Raw genomic sequence first — 14,888 nt, 5'->3', positions numbered from 1 at the left:
ATTATATCTCAATAAACTGAGAATAATTTATATCCCTTATATCAATTGTCATTTGTATTTTACTGTTTTAGGAGTGCATGCATATCAACAACAGAAGAAATATGCATTTTCTTTTTTCCCACAACACTAAGTAATTAATCTGTTGATCTTTCTTCCTACTCCTCAAAGCATGATACTCTGGGCTTTCTTTTAAATGAAAGGAAAATAGAATAAATATTTAAATACTTTAAATAAATACATATCTTGAGAGTTAAATACATGACTTTGAAATTTCTAGACAAAAGCCTTATCCTAGTTTTGATGATTTTATTTTTTATATCAGTTGAATGACTTTGGATGAATATTATTATTTAGTAAGCTTGTATAGCTATATATCCCACACAGGTTAAAGTCTATGGAATTTGGTGTGTCAACCACCTTCTTATTGGTTTTCCAGAGTGTGCCAATTCATTTTATAAATAATACTTGCTAAAACTCATCTCTAACCTGAAAAGCATCCAAGAATCATGCCATATAAAAGATTGTTCTTTGGACTTCCCTGGTGGTGCAGTGGTTAAGAATCTGCCTGCCAATGCAGGGTTTGATCCCTGGTCCAGGTAGATCCCACACGCTGTGGAGCAACTAAGCCCGTGCACCACAACTACTGAGCCTGTGCTCTAGAGCCAATGAGCCACAACTACTGAGCCCATGTGCTGCAACTACTGAAGCCAACGCTCCTAGAGCCCATGCTCAGCAACAAGAGGAGCCACCGCAATGAGAAATGAGAAGCCGCAACAAAGAGTAGCCCCCGCTTGCCACAGCTAGAGAAAGCCCGCGCGCAGCATTGAAGACCCAACGCAGCCAAAAAAAATTAATTAAAAAAGTAATAAATAAAAATAAAAGATTGTTCTCTGTTAAAGCAGAATAAATCCTTAGATTTTCAACACTACTGTTTTATATATGAAAATGGCAGTGAAAAATCCAAGAGCTAGTTCCGTGCCAGGTCGGCAATACTGGGCATGCCCGTGGGAGTTGGAACCAGGACAGAATTGCTCCTGGTAGTATTTAGTGGTAGAAAATAATCCTCTGTCTTGGAAGTAGCTACTTTGATTGAGTGAGGTTTTTTGTTTGTTTGTTTTGTTTGTTTGTTTGTTTGTATCAGTGGAATATTTACCTTAAACCCTTAAGGGTTTAAGGGCCTAATGAAATCCACAAGTCAGATTCTGATGTGTCCACACCTCGGCTCTTATTTTATTTTTTTAATTTAATTTTTATTTTATTAAATTAGTACTTTTACAATTCTGAAAAATCAAATAGTACTCTCAAGAAAACAATACCCCCTCCTATCAATACTTGACCTCTAGAGGTAAACATATTTAATTATTTTAAGACATTTGGGGTTTTATTTACTTCCATATTTCTTAATAAAACATGTATGTTACTATTTCTTGATTTTTCAGTCTTAACTGTCATCTACCTGGCTTCTTACTCAGATATTCACACACATATGTTTCTTCTCCCTCTATGGCACCAATCTAATTATGATCATTTTAAAATACTTTGATAATAAGTTTTTTCATTATAAAAATTATATATATATTATTCATAGTTGACACATAATGTATTTAAAATATAATAATTTTTAACTTTTTATTACTGAAAATAATTGACTTTTTAAATTTTGCTTTCTAAATGCCTGTTACTAATTCATCTCTCCATCATAGCCCAAATTTCTGAATATGATTTAATAACACTTCAAGTATTTTTAATCAATTTTATTTATTTTCTTCTTGAAGATATTCCCCCTGGTTGTCATCAAAAAAATCAGTCATTGTCCTACCAAATGTGAACAATATTCTGATTTCTACCTCTGTAGATTAGTTTGGCTCTGAGATCTCACCATTTAGTATTCAGGCTTGCATTGAACTTACTGTTTTCAGTAGATTCCTGCATCTGAAATGGTATCTGGTTGGGCTTCTCCAGAGAGTGTCTCCAGTGTTTGACCAGTGTGCAGAGGTCAGACTCCCAGATGTATTATCTGAATCAGGGTGTCTAGGGGTGCAGATGCTTCTTAAACAAATTTCCAACCAAGTCTTCTGCCTTCCTCATTTTTTTGTTGTTTCCTTGACACTCTTAGGAGCATGTGTTGCGTTCCCAACTGTGGGCTTAGATTTCAGAATTAACTACTCTGCTTAGTCTCCTGCCTTTTATCTATTCACCTTTCAGTTTGTGAAATTACCTTTCTTTCACATTCTCTTTTTTCTTGAGAGTTAATAGATTAAAATCTCCTTTAAGACGGAGAAGGAACTAAGGTAAAGAATGTGTTCATTGGACCATTTTTAACTGTGTCAGGGACAATTGATTTCTCTATTATTGTTGTCTATTTATTGTTATTTCTTGTTATTTTGTATTACTTTTGTAAGGTTGGAGGTACTTCAGAAGGAATCATGGATTTACCATGACTAAGCTGATATTATATTCTTACTCTAATTTTTTAATTGAGGTATAACTGACATAAAACATATAGTTTCAGGTGTAAAATGTAATGATTCAATATACTGTATATATTGCAAATTGATCACCAGTATAAGTCTAATTAACATTCAACACCATACATAGTTGCAAATTTTCTTTTTCTTGTGATGAGAACTTTAAGATTTACAGTTGACCCTTGAATAGCATGGGTTTGAGCTGTGCATGTCCACTTATATGCAGATTTTTTTTCAGTAGTAAATATCACAGTACTACATGATCTGCAGTTGGTTGAATCTGTGGATGTGAAACCAGTGATACTGAGAACCAACTAGAAATTACATTTGGATTTTCTACTTCATCTCCATGTCCCTAATCCCTGGTTGTTCAAGGGTCAACTCTACTCTCTTAGCAACTTTCAGATATGCAATTCAGTATTGTTATTTATAGTCACCACGCTGTACAGTACATCCCCAGGACTTATTTATTTTATAACTAGAAATTTGTACCTTTTGACCCCCTTTACCCATTTTTGCCCACTCCTCACCCTGCCCCTGGCAACCACCAATCTGTTCTCTGCTCAGGGTTTTGGGTTTTTGTTTTGGCTGTTGTTTGTTTTTTTTAGATGCCACATATATGTGAGATCATACAGGATTTGTCTTTCTTTGTCTGACTTATTACACTTAGCATAATGCCCTTAAGGTCCATCCATGTTGTCACAAATGGTAAGATTTCATTCTTCTTTATGACTGAATAATATTCCGTTGTGTATATACCACATTTTCTTCATTCATCTATTGATGGGCATTTAGGTTGCTTCCATGTCTTGGCTATTGTAAATAATGCTGCAATGAACATGGGGTGCAGTATCTTTTTGAATTAGAGTTTTTGTTTTCTTCAGATAAATACCCAGGAGTGGAATTGTTGGATCATATGGTAGTTCTACTTTTAATTTTTTGAGGAGCCTCCATTCTGCTAAGGAAGAAAGCATATTTCAGGAAAAAGAAGACTTCAGCATCTCAAATTTAGGAAGCGATTTTGCCAGATATAGGGAAATAAAGCTCTATTACTTTGGACCAGTGTTAGTTTCATTAGCTATTGGACTTAGTTCTGCCATGGACTTACATGATACTTTTTTTACTCCTTTGCATTATTGCACACATGCAACTTACTTCTGGATGGTTGCTATTTAAGTAATAGCAATGAAAGAAAAAATTGGGAACTGGAAATAATAAATTACTAGTAAAATCTTTTCTTCTAACAGAGAGAAGGAGAAAAGAATCATCGGGTACGTTTGGCAGTTGGAAACGGCATACGGAGTGACGTATGGAGAGAATTTTTAGACAGATTTGGAAACATTAAGATGTGTGAGCTTTATGGAGCTACTGAAGGAAACATTTGTTTCATGAATCACACTGGGAAAATTGGATCAGTTGGGAGAGCGAATTTCCTTCACAAAGTAAGTAAAATATTTTCTTTACAAAAGAAATATATTGAGATCTGCTAACCTCTCCTCTAGACGTTGTGCTTGTAAATTATGCTAAATATTATCACCTTTTTTTTAATTTGAGAACTTCTATAAATAACATAGTGGCCTCTAGATGAACTGTGGTGCCATAGACTATGAAAACCTCAATTATCTCCCATCTTTTCCCCCTGTCATATGGGAATAATAATAGTTAGTTCTTTTGTTCAGTTTTCAAATTTAATGATATAATGTATAAACAAGCATAGGTCCCATATATATTAATTTGACTCCATTTTCTGTTTTTAATCCACTATTTCTACTTTCCATTCATTTTTATATCACTCAAAAATTATATGTAAGCTTCTAATATATGGTTTCCTTAAAAACTATGTCAAGATGTCACTAAAATTTTTAAAGTAGTCAAAAAATTACCTTCTTAGGAGTAAAAGGCAGCTAATTTCTCAATAGCAACCATGGAAGACAAAATATAGTGGACAGATATCTTCAACTTGTTTGGAGGAAATAATTATCAAAATAGAATTTATATTCAACAATAATATTTTTAAATAATAAAAATGAAAATTTTTAAAAAGTATCAAAATTTATATAACCTCAAGGGGAGATAAACAAGTCCAGAATCATAGTAGAATATTTTATTTTAGCTCTTTACTATTTGATAGAACATGCAAAAAGTTTTTTCAATGACATAGTGTATTAGAATAATACAATAACTAAACTATTTGAACTAATGAACATATATAGGACACTGCATTTAAAAACTGCAGAATACCCATTATTTTTAAGCATTTATCACACATTCACAAAGATTACAGGACTACATAGGGAATTCCAGCAAATTTCAGGCTTGAGTATATATGGATTATGTTCTCTGACCACAGTTTAATTAAGATAGAAATGTTTAAAATAACAGCTAGATCATCTCCTATATATTTGGAAATGAAACATCTCTAAATTTCTGAGTCAAAGAAAAAAATCATAATAGAAAAATAGAAATAGAAAATAATTTAAGCTGAATCATAATGAAAATGTTACATTTCAAAGCTCAGATAAGAATAGCTGAAAATTAGTGAGCTAAATATCCATTTCTGTAAGTTAATTTTAAAAAACAATTAAAATAAACTCAAAGAGTATAAAAGGAAGTAATAAAAAGCATAATTTAAAAAAGTAAAAAGAAACATTTAGTGAGGATTATCAAAAGTGATAAAAGTATAATTTTTAAAGAGTAAAGAAATAGATTCAAAGCTGGTATAAATTGCCCTAATGTTTGAAACTTAAAGAAGGTACAAACTATTTTTATAATGCGTTTTATGGGACTGTGAGGGTCTTGTTGACATTTCAGAAATACATGTGTGTTGCAAACAAAAATAATTGGGGGAAAGTAAGTGCTGATATTACCGAGTATTATTACATTCTTTACAGTTAATTTTCTCAATGGATTGCACTGGTTCCGTTAAAAATTTGGTATTCATAATTAAAGCTTTTTGGTGAAGCTGAGTCATTCCTAAGTAATCATGTAATAGGAATACAATGAAGATTTATATTTTGTATTACTGGCTTGACCTCATTATAATTTTCTAATATCTTAAAGTCCCTGTCAGACTGTTATAATGTCCATAATGCAGGAAGTTATGATTGTCTCCAATTTATTTGGGCAACTTCTGATTTTTTTTTCTGTTTTTTTTTTTTTTTTTTAGTTTGAAAATGAAAAAAAGTATGCAATGTCATATGAATTCTAGTCTTTTATCATTTCATTTGCATGTTGTTTCATCACATAGCAGGTAATCAGAAAAAAATTGGACCAATAACTGTTTCATAACTATGTGAGGAGATTTAAGTGCGTCTCTCAAAAATTTAAACTTATTGGAGGCTTACACTTACCATCTGAGAGAGGAATCAGCCTCTAAATGGAGATAGGATGTTAAAACTGAAAGAAAAAGATGAAGCAGCAACAGAGTTCCTCTAACCCAAATGTCCATCTTCTGTGCTATGCTTACTATTTAAATGCATGAAACAGAAGGGAGGTGTGTCCCATATACGCCCCCAAAGCAAAAACTATAAAAAATTTAGTGACAGTGCATTTGGGAGACAAATCCAAGTAAAAACTGGGGACTGCCGTCTCCTTTTCTATGCCCAGTAATAATAATTGGGAAGGAACAAACATGAAATCCATAGAGGAAATAAAACTTGAAAGAAAGGGAGAAAATGAATCTAAATAAAAAACAGCTAAAAATATATGGATGAATATCAAAATAATAAGTCCCCCCAAATGGCCAGAAAATGTTTAGAAAAACAATTTCCCATAGGTTCAAAAAATTGTAATAATATTCTCTTTATACATAAGAGCTCAAAGGAAAATGCAAGGAAATCATAGATCAACAAATGGAGTTGGAAAGTAGGCATGCTCAACCCAAAGGAAAAAGAATAAAAGGGAAAAATGAAAATATTACAGAGTTGAACACCACACTGAAGGACTTAAAAATAAACAGGACTGAAAACATTGTTAGCAAGATGGATGGGATTAAGGAGTCACACAGATGTAAAGAATAAGCAAATAATAATATAAAATAAATTAGAAAGGTAAATTTTGAAAGCATAGACAATGATCTGACATGTGCTTCATTCATGTTCTGGTAGAAGAAAACAAATCAAAATGAAAAAAACTATTTGAAACCTAATAGAAGAAAACTTCCTGAAAATAAAGATTTGAATCTTTAGCAAAAGAGCAGATTATGTTCCAGGGGGAAAAAATATGGTACAGAATGATCATCAGGAAATATATATATTCTGGCGAAATTACTGAACGTAAATTAAAGAACCATAAGAAAATGCTAAGGCAGAAAAAGCAAAAGATGTACAAAGTATATGGTGAAGATGGGAAATGTCTCAGGCATCTTTCAAAACAAAAACATTACACTCAGTGCCCCCCCCAAAAAGAGCATAATGTTTTCACCTAAGAATTTCAGTTCTAACAAACTTGTCCTACAAGTCCAAAGGCAACAAAGTAGTGTTCTCAAACTTTTAAGAAATCAGAGAATATAATTCCCATGTACTTACAGGAATATACTACTTCTTTATATTCACTGAATGAAAAATTCTAGTGAACCTGAAGATAAAGCAGTTTAGAAATTGAAGGAACCACCTTCAGTTGAAAGGTTTGCTTGAATCCACTTAAATATAGAGGACTGAAAAGCTCTGAATTATGTTTATAGATCGAATGGAAGTATAAATCCTGACACTATAAAAATACTTATAACTAAAAAAAATGAGAATTGTGTGGGAGGAGAGAAGAAGGTATAAGTATTGATTATCTCATCTTTTATGGTGGTAAATCCATAGATACAAAGTAAAGATAAAGTATGAGACTTATTAAAAAGGTTCCTTTTGCTCACATTTGTATAAACTTTTTTTATTGTCTTAAAGTAGGCATCTTTAAGAGACTAAGAAATTTAGCCAACTGTGAAGTTAGAAAACAGTTCACGTGGGACCACCTTCACATCTAACATCAGTTGCAGCTTGGGAGTCCCTAAGACCACCTTTAAGTTTGATAATTCACTGGAAGGAACACAAAACTCACCAAAAGCCATATAATAGTTACAGTTTATTACACCTAAAGGATATAGATTAACATTAGTCAAGGGAAGGAACATCAGTCAAGGGAAGGCCAGGGTAGAATCCAGGAGGGTACCAAATGCAAGGCTTCCAGTTGTCCTCTCCTGTGAAGTCAGGAGGATATTACTCTCCTGGAATTGATGTGTGACAATACATGGAATATTGCCAACTCAGGAAGCTCACCCAGCCTTGATGTCCAGAGTCTTTTGCGGGGGCTCAATCTTTTAAATCTAGTTGGCTGCCTCTGTGGTCAACCTCCACCTCCAGTCCCTCAGGAGGTCAAGCTGGGTGACCCAAAGCCCCAACCCTGCATAACATTATTGGCATGGCTCAGAGACCCACTCTCAATCATAGAGTTACTATCTGGTTGCCCAAGGTCCTTAGGCAAATAAAAAGTCTTGTCCCTCATGACATTGTGAGAGATTATCTCCCAGAAGCTGAGAGCAAAGGACAGGCCTCTAATTAAATTTGTGGTTAAAGTTAAATTCTTTGACCCCATAGGGACTGGTATCTGTTATGCTAAACACACATTTTAGTTTAACTTTGGTTCCATTTTCTTTTGTTAAATTCAAGAAAATTTAAATTGATTGCATTTACTAGAATGGTGTGGTTTCATTTTTCATAAATTATTTTACTAATCAGTTTCATACCTTTCCCTCTATTGATTTAAATGCATTTGTAATGATGTTCATCAAATGACTTTCTTTATATATATTTATAATGTTTCCAGTATGCCTGACACAAGTGAGCACAGTGAACAAAACGCACATAAATTCCTGCCCACGTGCAGGTCATGCTGTATTGAGGAAGACAGAAAACAGACGAGATCAATAAATAAAATACAATCTATAGCACATACTCATTAGTGCAAAAGAGGAAAATTAAACAGGGAAAGGAGATTGTGTGCATGTGCATGTGTATTGGGAGGCGTTTTTTGAAATTTTAGATAGAATGGCCAGGGATCACTTTGTATTGAGAATATATTACACCATGTTAAGAATGGTTTACTTTTGGTTAAAATTTGGGGAAATTTAACTTTTTCTTCTTATTTTTCTGTTTTACTTGATTTTTTAAAAATGATTATTTTTTAAATACAAGTCTGCAAACCATTCAGAAAACTATTCTGTTGCATAACAGTGCATCCTAGAAATGAGTATTCATAATGTCCCAAGTCTATATAATATTACATGTTACTATAGGTATATAAATGTATATTTATGATAGAGAGAGAGATGATAAGTTTATGAGTGTGTGTGTGTGTGTTTCTATATTTTAAGGGTCTTCTGTTTAAGGAAACAGAGAAACCACCCTTTACCTATGGTGTGGGATAAATGAGCCTGTACTGTATAGGTCAAAGCAATGTAGTATAACGCTGAGGCAAAAAAATCCTGAATTCGAATCACTGTACCTAGGGCTCTAGTTCCAGCTCTGCCACTACTTGACTTTTTGACTTTGACAAGTCACTTTCTTCTGGATTCAAAGTCTACTCATTTATTTATAGAGGAAATAATTTTTGTGTTCCCTTTCTAACTTCTAAATTTACAAATCTGAATATGCAAAAGCATACAGGTATGTGTGGGAACTCCAAGGGCCAGTGTGCACAGTCACATAGATGTATGCTGTACAGTTCTGGGGACCCATTTGTCTAGACTGTTACAAATGAGAACCCCTGCAGCTGTGTTCTGGCCATGTATACCTCTTCCTATACCTATACCTGTATGTGTATGTATACTATACATTTAGGAGATATTGAAGTGTGGCATCTGTTTCTTTATTTGTGTTATTATAACATAACCGTTTTTGTAACCTCATGGGTCCTCTTGAAGGCAGGAAAAAAAATAGAAATTCTTCTAGCTGAGACTTAATGCTCTGATCCAGGCTACTTCTAGAAGGTGCTGTGATATATTTAAATTTCATTTGTACTATAAAATTACTCAATTTCTGACCATGAAGTCCCCTGTATCTGATAACAGGCGTACTGAACAGTGATTTGGTGTGGAATGAATCTTATCCATGCATGTGGTTGCCAAATTAATGTAAAAGAAATAATGTTAAAGATGATATTACCAGTTGCTGGGCAAATTTTTCAAAATATAAAGCATGTTAAAACACGAGAGAGTAATAAACAGGACTCTGTTGTAGTTTGGCTGAAATGATAAATGCAGTTCTGGAACCTCTGGAATCTTTCTTTTGACCAGTCATTAGGCAAGTAGCCAATATCCTGTTAGCCCAATTACAGACAAAGACCAACAAGATGCAAGCTTGCATTTTAATAAGAATCTTTATGTCAAGAGTAACAATTTTTTTGTTTTGCTGTCTCTTTCATTGGCCCTCATCTTAAAATAGGATAATATTAATTTCTACCTTATAGGGCTTTTGATGATTAAATTAAAAGCTCTTAGCACAGTGACTGAGACAAAGTAAGTACTCAATCAATATTAGTTGCTCTCAGACTTCCCTGGTGGCACAGTGGTTAAGAATCTGCCCGTGAATGCAGGGGATACGGGTTCAATCCCTGATCCGGGAAGATCCCACATGCTGCAGAGCAACTAAGCCCGTGTGCCACAACTACTGAGCCTGTGCTCTAGAGCCCACGAGCCACAACTACTGAAGCCTGAGCGCCTAGAGCCTGTGCTCCACGGCAAGAGAAGCCATCTCAATGAGAAGCCCGCACACCGCAACAAAGAGTAGCCCCCATTGCCCCAACTAGAGAAAGCCTACACGCAGCAATGAAGACCCAATACAGCCAAAAGTAATAAATAAATAAGTAAATAAATAAATTTATAATATATATATATATGTTGCTCTCATTTGTATTTTAATTCAAACAATGAATTGTGATTGTAGTTACATGTTGACTTTCCTGAGATGTTTGTTTAGTCTTTGATAATAAATTATACTATTACATTTATCTCATTAATTTTATTCATATTTTCCCATTTGTTCTTTATTTGTTTCTCTCCTTCTCCTCATGCTCCTCCTTCTCTCTTTCTCTCTTTTGTTTGTCCTTCCTAATTATTTTTTCTCACTTCATTTTATCACCTCCATTTTAGTTTAGTACGTGCTGGTTCAGCTTAATAAGATTGCTTGTTTAATTGATTGGGAAAACCTCAATTTTCTTATGCATGAAATGAGGGAGTTGGATTGAACCAATCTGCAGTTCTCTCCCAGGGTCAGATTTTGAGGATCTGTGAATCTGCATGACATGGTAATATGAACGTTACAAGAGCAGAGGAGCTGGAAATATTGGGGGTCAAGGAGAGATGTCCAATTAGCTTGTTTCCTGATGTGATGAGGATGTTCCAACAAATTTCCATCTTACACCACAACTGTGTACAGAAGTACTGAGGGTTAGTTTAAGGACATTAAATTGAAAGGCCTGGGGAAAAGGTCTAAGTAAGTGACAAAAACAAGTACTTTTGAGGCATCTAGTCCCTTTACAAGGGATGGTAAGTTAAAATACACAACACAATCCTTGCATTCACATAGTTGACATTTTAGTTCTATTAAAACTTTCCATTTCAAGGGATGTTTGAAAGATTGCAAAAAAGAGAAGGCAAGAAAGTGTCCTCTTAACTATAGTTAGCAGAGTATGTGATTTCGTGCAGGGATCGCTTCCTGGTACTCAAATTAGGGGAGTTCCCTGGCTGTCCAGTGGTTAAGATTTTGATCCCTGGTCGGGGAGCTAAGATCCCACATGCCTCGGGGCCAGAAAACCAAAACATAAAACAGAAGCAATATTGTAACAGATTCAATAAAGACTTTAAAAAATGGTCCACATCAAAAAAAAGAAAAAACTTAAAAAGAAAAGATTAGAATTAGTAAGGCTTTTCTAAGGTAAGGTGCAACATAAAAGAAGTGAAAGTAAATGCCAGTACATGAGCGCTGGTTACTAACACCTTCAGTTTTGATTTTTAAACATTTATTTAACTTTTTACCAGGAAAGCTCACTTGTTTTAATAAATCCACATTCTAATTCTGTATTTCAATTGACTGAGATTTAAATCTACTACCAGGAGATGTCATTGCACAAATAAATAACTAAATCTTGTTTTTGTTTCATTCTGTTTTTTGCAGCTTTTTTTCGCTTTTGACTTGATAAAGTATGATTTTCAGAAAGATGAACCCATTAGAAATGAACACAGCTGGTGTAGTCGTGTGAAAAAAGGTAAGATTCTTGTATTTGAAGATGTCTCCTCAGGCAAAGTTCTTGAATTTCTCTTTAATTACTGAATTTAGAAGAGAAAGAGTGGTTATTTCTAATATGTGACTTATTTGGAATTTTAATGCAGGTAGAATGGTTTAATTATTAGAAGTTAGAGGCCCCACGTGGGTCACTCAGATGGTAATTACAAAAATTTAAAAGTGATTACTGTGGGCTTATAGTTCTCTTAATCCACCACTCTTACAGTGGCATATGTCTGATGTCCTGTACCACCAAGATATAATATAAAAATGCATGGCAATTTATGATTCTACGTATAGTGGAAAGTGAGACAGACTTTGATTCAAATCTGGGCTCTCAAACTTAGAAACTGTGCAACTTTGTCAACCTGTCTGAGTCTCATTTTCTTCATATGCAGAGTAGAGGTAGCAGTGTTTCTTTCGGGAGGTGATTGTTGATACTTTAATGAGATGATGTATGCAGAGCCCTCTGGAGGGCCTGTCATGTGGCCAGTTACCTCCCTCCCTTTCTCTTCTTGCTCCCACTCCCCCTCCACCAGGCTAGTCTTTCTCATAGTTTTGGGTTAGAAATTTTAATGAAAGCGAGTGCCCCAGTTAACGTGCGGCTGCATATAATCAATCTAGAACATTAAATGTAGAGATGTGCCCTTAGTATTGGTTTGAGATCCAGTCTGAAAGAATCAGGCCCAAGTTACTTTCTACTGCCTCGGAATATGTTTAAACTACATTTCAGAGATGACTTCAAATATGGAGATAAAGGTCACAGACCCGGGTTTCTTTGTTTTGGTTTTGGGGTTTTGGTTATTTTCCTGGTAGCTGAAAGATTGGACAAAAATATAAGCCTTGTCTTTTAAAAAGCAAATTTCCCAATCCTCTGAATTTCAAGAGCATTTATCAAATATCTTTCTCTAATTCAACTCTATAGACAGCATCTAAGAAAAAAGTCACTTCTAAGGAGATTGCAAAGAACTTTATTTAAGCACTCTTTTCTAGTGTGTTTTATTTATTACAATTACAATAATATCTGATATTGGAACTTGAATCCCAGAACTGCTTATGCAACCTCAGGGTTTTTCAAAAACAGATTGTCCCCAAATATCTGCTTTACAATTTTGTAATTCTCATTATGGATTGCTCAATTTTATTTTACATTAAAGCATTGTGTCTTTCATAAAGTATGCCTGGGAGGGAAAGATAAGTATACACTCTGACCTTTTTAAGCATTTGCAATAATTAATTTGTCAGTGAAGAAACTATCACCTGTGTCCTGAAGAAGAAAAATAAAGAACATAAATTTTAAGGGAAATATAAGAGGCTTAGAAAATTCTGAAATGTATATAGGGGATGTAGATGGATGGGATATGCAAGGGAGGACAGCCTTTGGAGTCAGATGGACCTGGTTAAAAACATTCCAACTTCAACATTTGGCAGCTGTGTAATATTGGGCAAATTACTTTTTCTTCCTCAATTTCACTTGTAAAATGAATACAATATGAGGCCCTGTCTTACAGGTGTGTGATGAGGATGAGATGGGATACATATGTAAAGTGCTCAGAATAGTGACGGGTACCCAGAGAGTGCTCAATAAGTGTAACAATGGCAGTGATTATGCTAACGATGCTAATGATGGTGTCCCTGATGACAGTGACAGTGAGGGGTCCCTGCTGAGTCAGGGCAGGCTAGTTTTGGCCAGTGGTATGTGTGCCCTTGGAACCCATAATGTCCAGAGGAGTGGGAGCAATAAGAATTAAAAAGAGAGTGTTAAAATGACATAAATCGCTTTAGAGTTTGCGGGAATACAGCCTCATCTAACCCATCACATAGATGTTAGTTTTCTTCACAGTGGCCAAAACAAGTCAGCAATGGCCTTGAAATCTTCTGGGGAAGTGATTGCTGGTCCCCTTTGTCTTCTACTCTTAGTAGTTTTTTACCTTGTTGATTGCTGGGCAATATCTTGATTAACTTGAATAAGTCCGATTAAAAATTATTTTAAATAATGTGTCTAAATGTAATTAAAACTAATAAATTTCGTGGCTTATCTCCTGTCCATTGAGGATTTCCAGAGTAACATTCCAGAGGAATAAAACATATTCTTAAGCTTCTAATAACATATGTATTAAATCAGAGATAATATTGTACAGAAAAATCATAGGGACTTGAATTTGAGTTCTAGGTCCATTCCTTTTTATCTGTTGGACTTTGCTAACATACTTCCTCCTTCTGGACCCTAGTGCCTTCCCTGTGAAATAGGGATTATGATGATCAATTTCAAAGGATTTCTTTGAAAAATTAATAAGATGACAGTTGCATTTCTCTTGGGGCTTGCTCCATAGTAAGTGCCCAATAAATAAATATTGCTACCATCATAATCTTATTTAAAATTATTATTGTAGTTGTTATTTATATAATTATCATTATTATCAGTGTTAGAATCTACATCTTCAAAAAAAGTAGCCATTGCTGTATCCACCCAGGATGTAAAATAAATTTAATATTCCTTTCTTTATATTCAATTTCCTTTTTCTTAGTTTTTCCAAAGTGATTTGTGCTTTGGCAGTCCGTGAAATGGTGTTAGATTTAAGCACCCAGAGTAATTGATGTCAAATATAATAAAAATAAGTTCAGAGGAAAGTAATATAAGCTACACTGGATGTGTTGGTCATATGTAACTTAGGTACATGCATGGTGTGTGTAATAATAGTTTTAATCAAATCACTGAAAATACCTCTCTCCCAGGGGAACCTGGACTTCTCATTTCTCCAGTGAATGCAAAGAATCCCTTCTTTGGCTATGCTGGAAATAGGAAGCAAACAGAAAAGAAATTGCTTTGTGATGTTTTTAAGAAGGGAGATGTTTACTTTAACACTGGAGATTTAATGGTCCAAGACCAGGAGAATTTCCTTTATTTTTGGGACCGTATTGGAGACACTTTCAGGTATGAAATAGCGTCGGCTGCAAAGCTTGCTCCATGATTGTGAACCCTGCTCTGAGTGAGGCTCTGTGGAAACATTATACACCACCTGCTGGCTACCTTCAAGGAACGGAGAGTTTTATCTCAATAATGTCTCCCAGTTTAAAAATTCACTGCCCATCTGTTTCTAGATTGAAACATAAGTTACATTTTGATGTCATTTTTGTAATTATCTTAACGAAT

The 14,888-nt window shown here is 34.5% G+C and overlaps 1 protein-coding gene across 6 annotated transcripts in view; it reads left to right on the top strand.

The window, feature by feature from the left end:
* Positions 1-14,888, top strand: part of SLC27A6 (solute carrier family 27 member 6) — a 64,692-nt gene that overhangs the window by 42,863 nt on the left and 6,941 nt on the right. For 4 of the 6 annotated variants that reach the window (XM_027098615.1, XM_027098624.1, XM_027098596.1 and 1 more), the window contains exons 5-7: positions 3,716-3,910; positions 11,627-11,717; positions 14,471-14,669. In XM_027098615.1, the coding sequence (XP_026954416.1) occupies positions 3,716-3,910; positions 11,627-11,717; positions 14,471-14,669 (485 nt within the window). The remainder of the gene's footprint in view (positions 1-3,715; positions 3,911-11,626; positions 11,718-14,470; positions 14,670-14,888) is intronic. The other 2 variants (XM_027098606.1, XM_027098642.1) reach the window with 2 other exon arrangements.

Source organism: Aethalodelphis obliquidens, unplaced genomic scaffold, assembly GCF_003676395.1.
Source record: "Aethalodelphis obliquidens isolate GAN/ISIS:26980383/991018 unplaced genomic scaffold, ASM367639v1 scaffold4, whole genome shotgun sequence".
Taxonomy (NCBI): Eukaryota; Metazoa; Chordata; class Mammalia; order Artiodactyla; family Delphinidae; genus Aethalodelphis; species Aethalodelphis obliquidens.
This window is presented reverse-complemented; position numbering and strand designations above follow the sequence as displayed.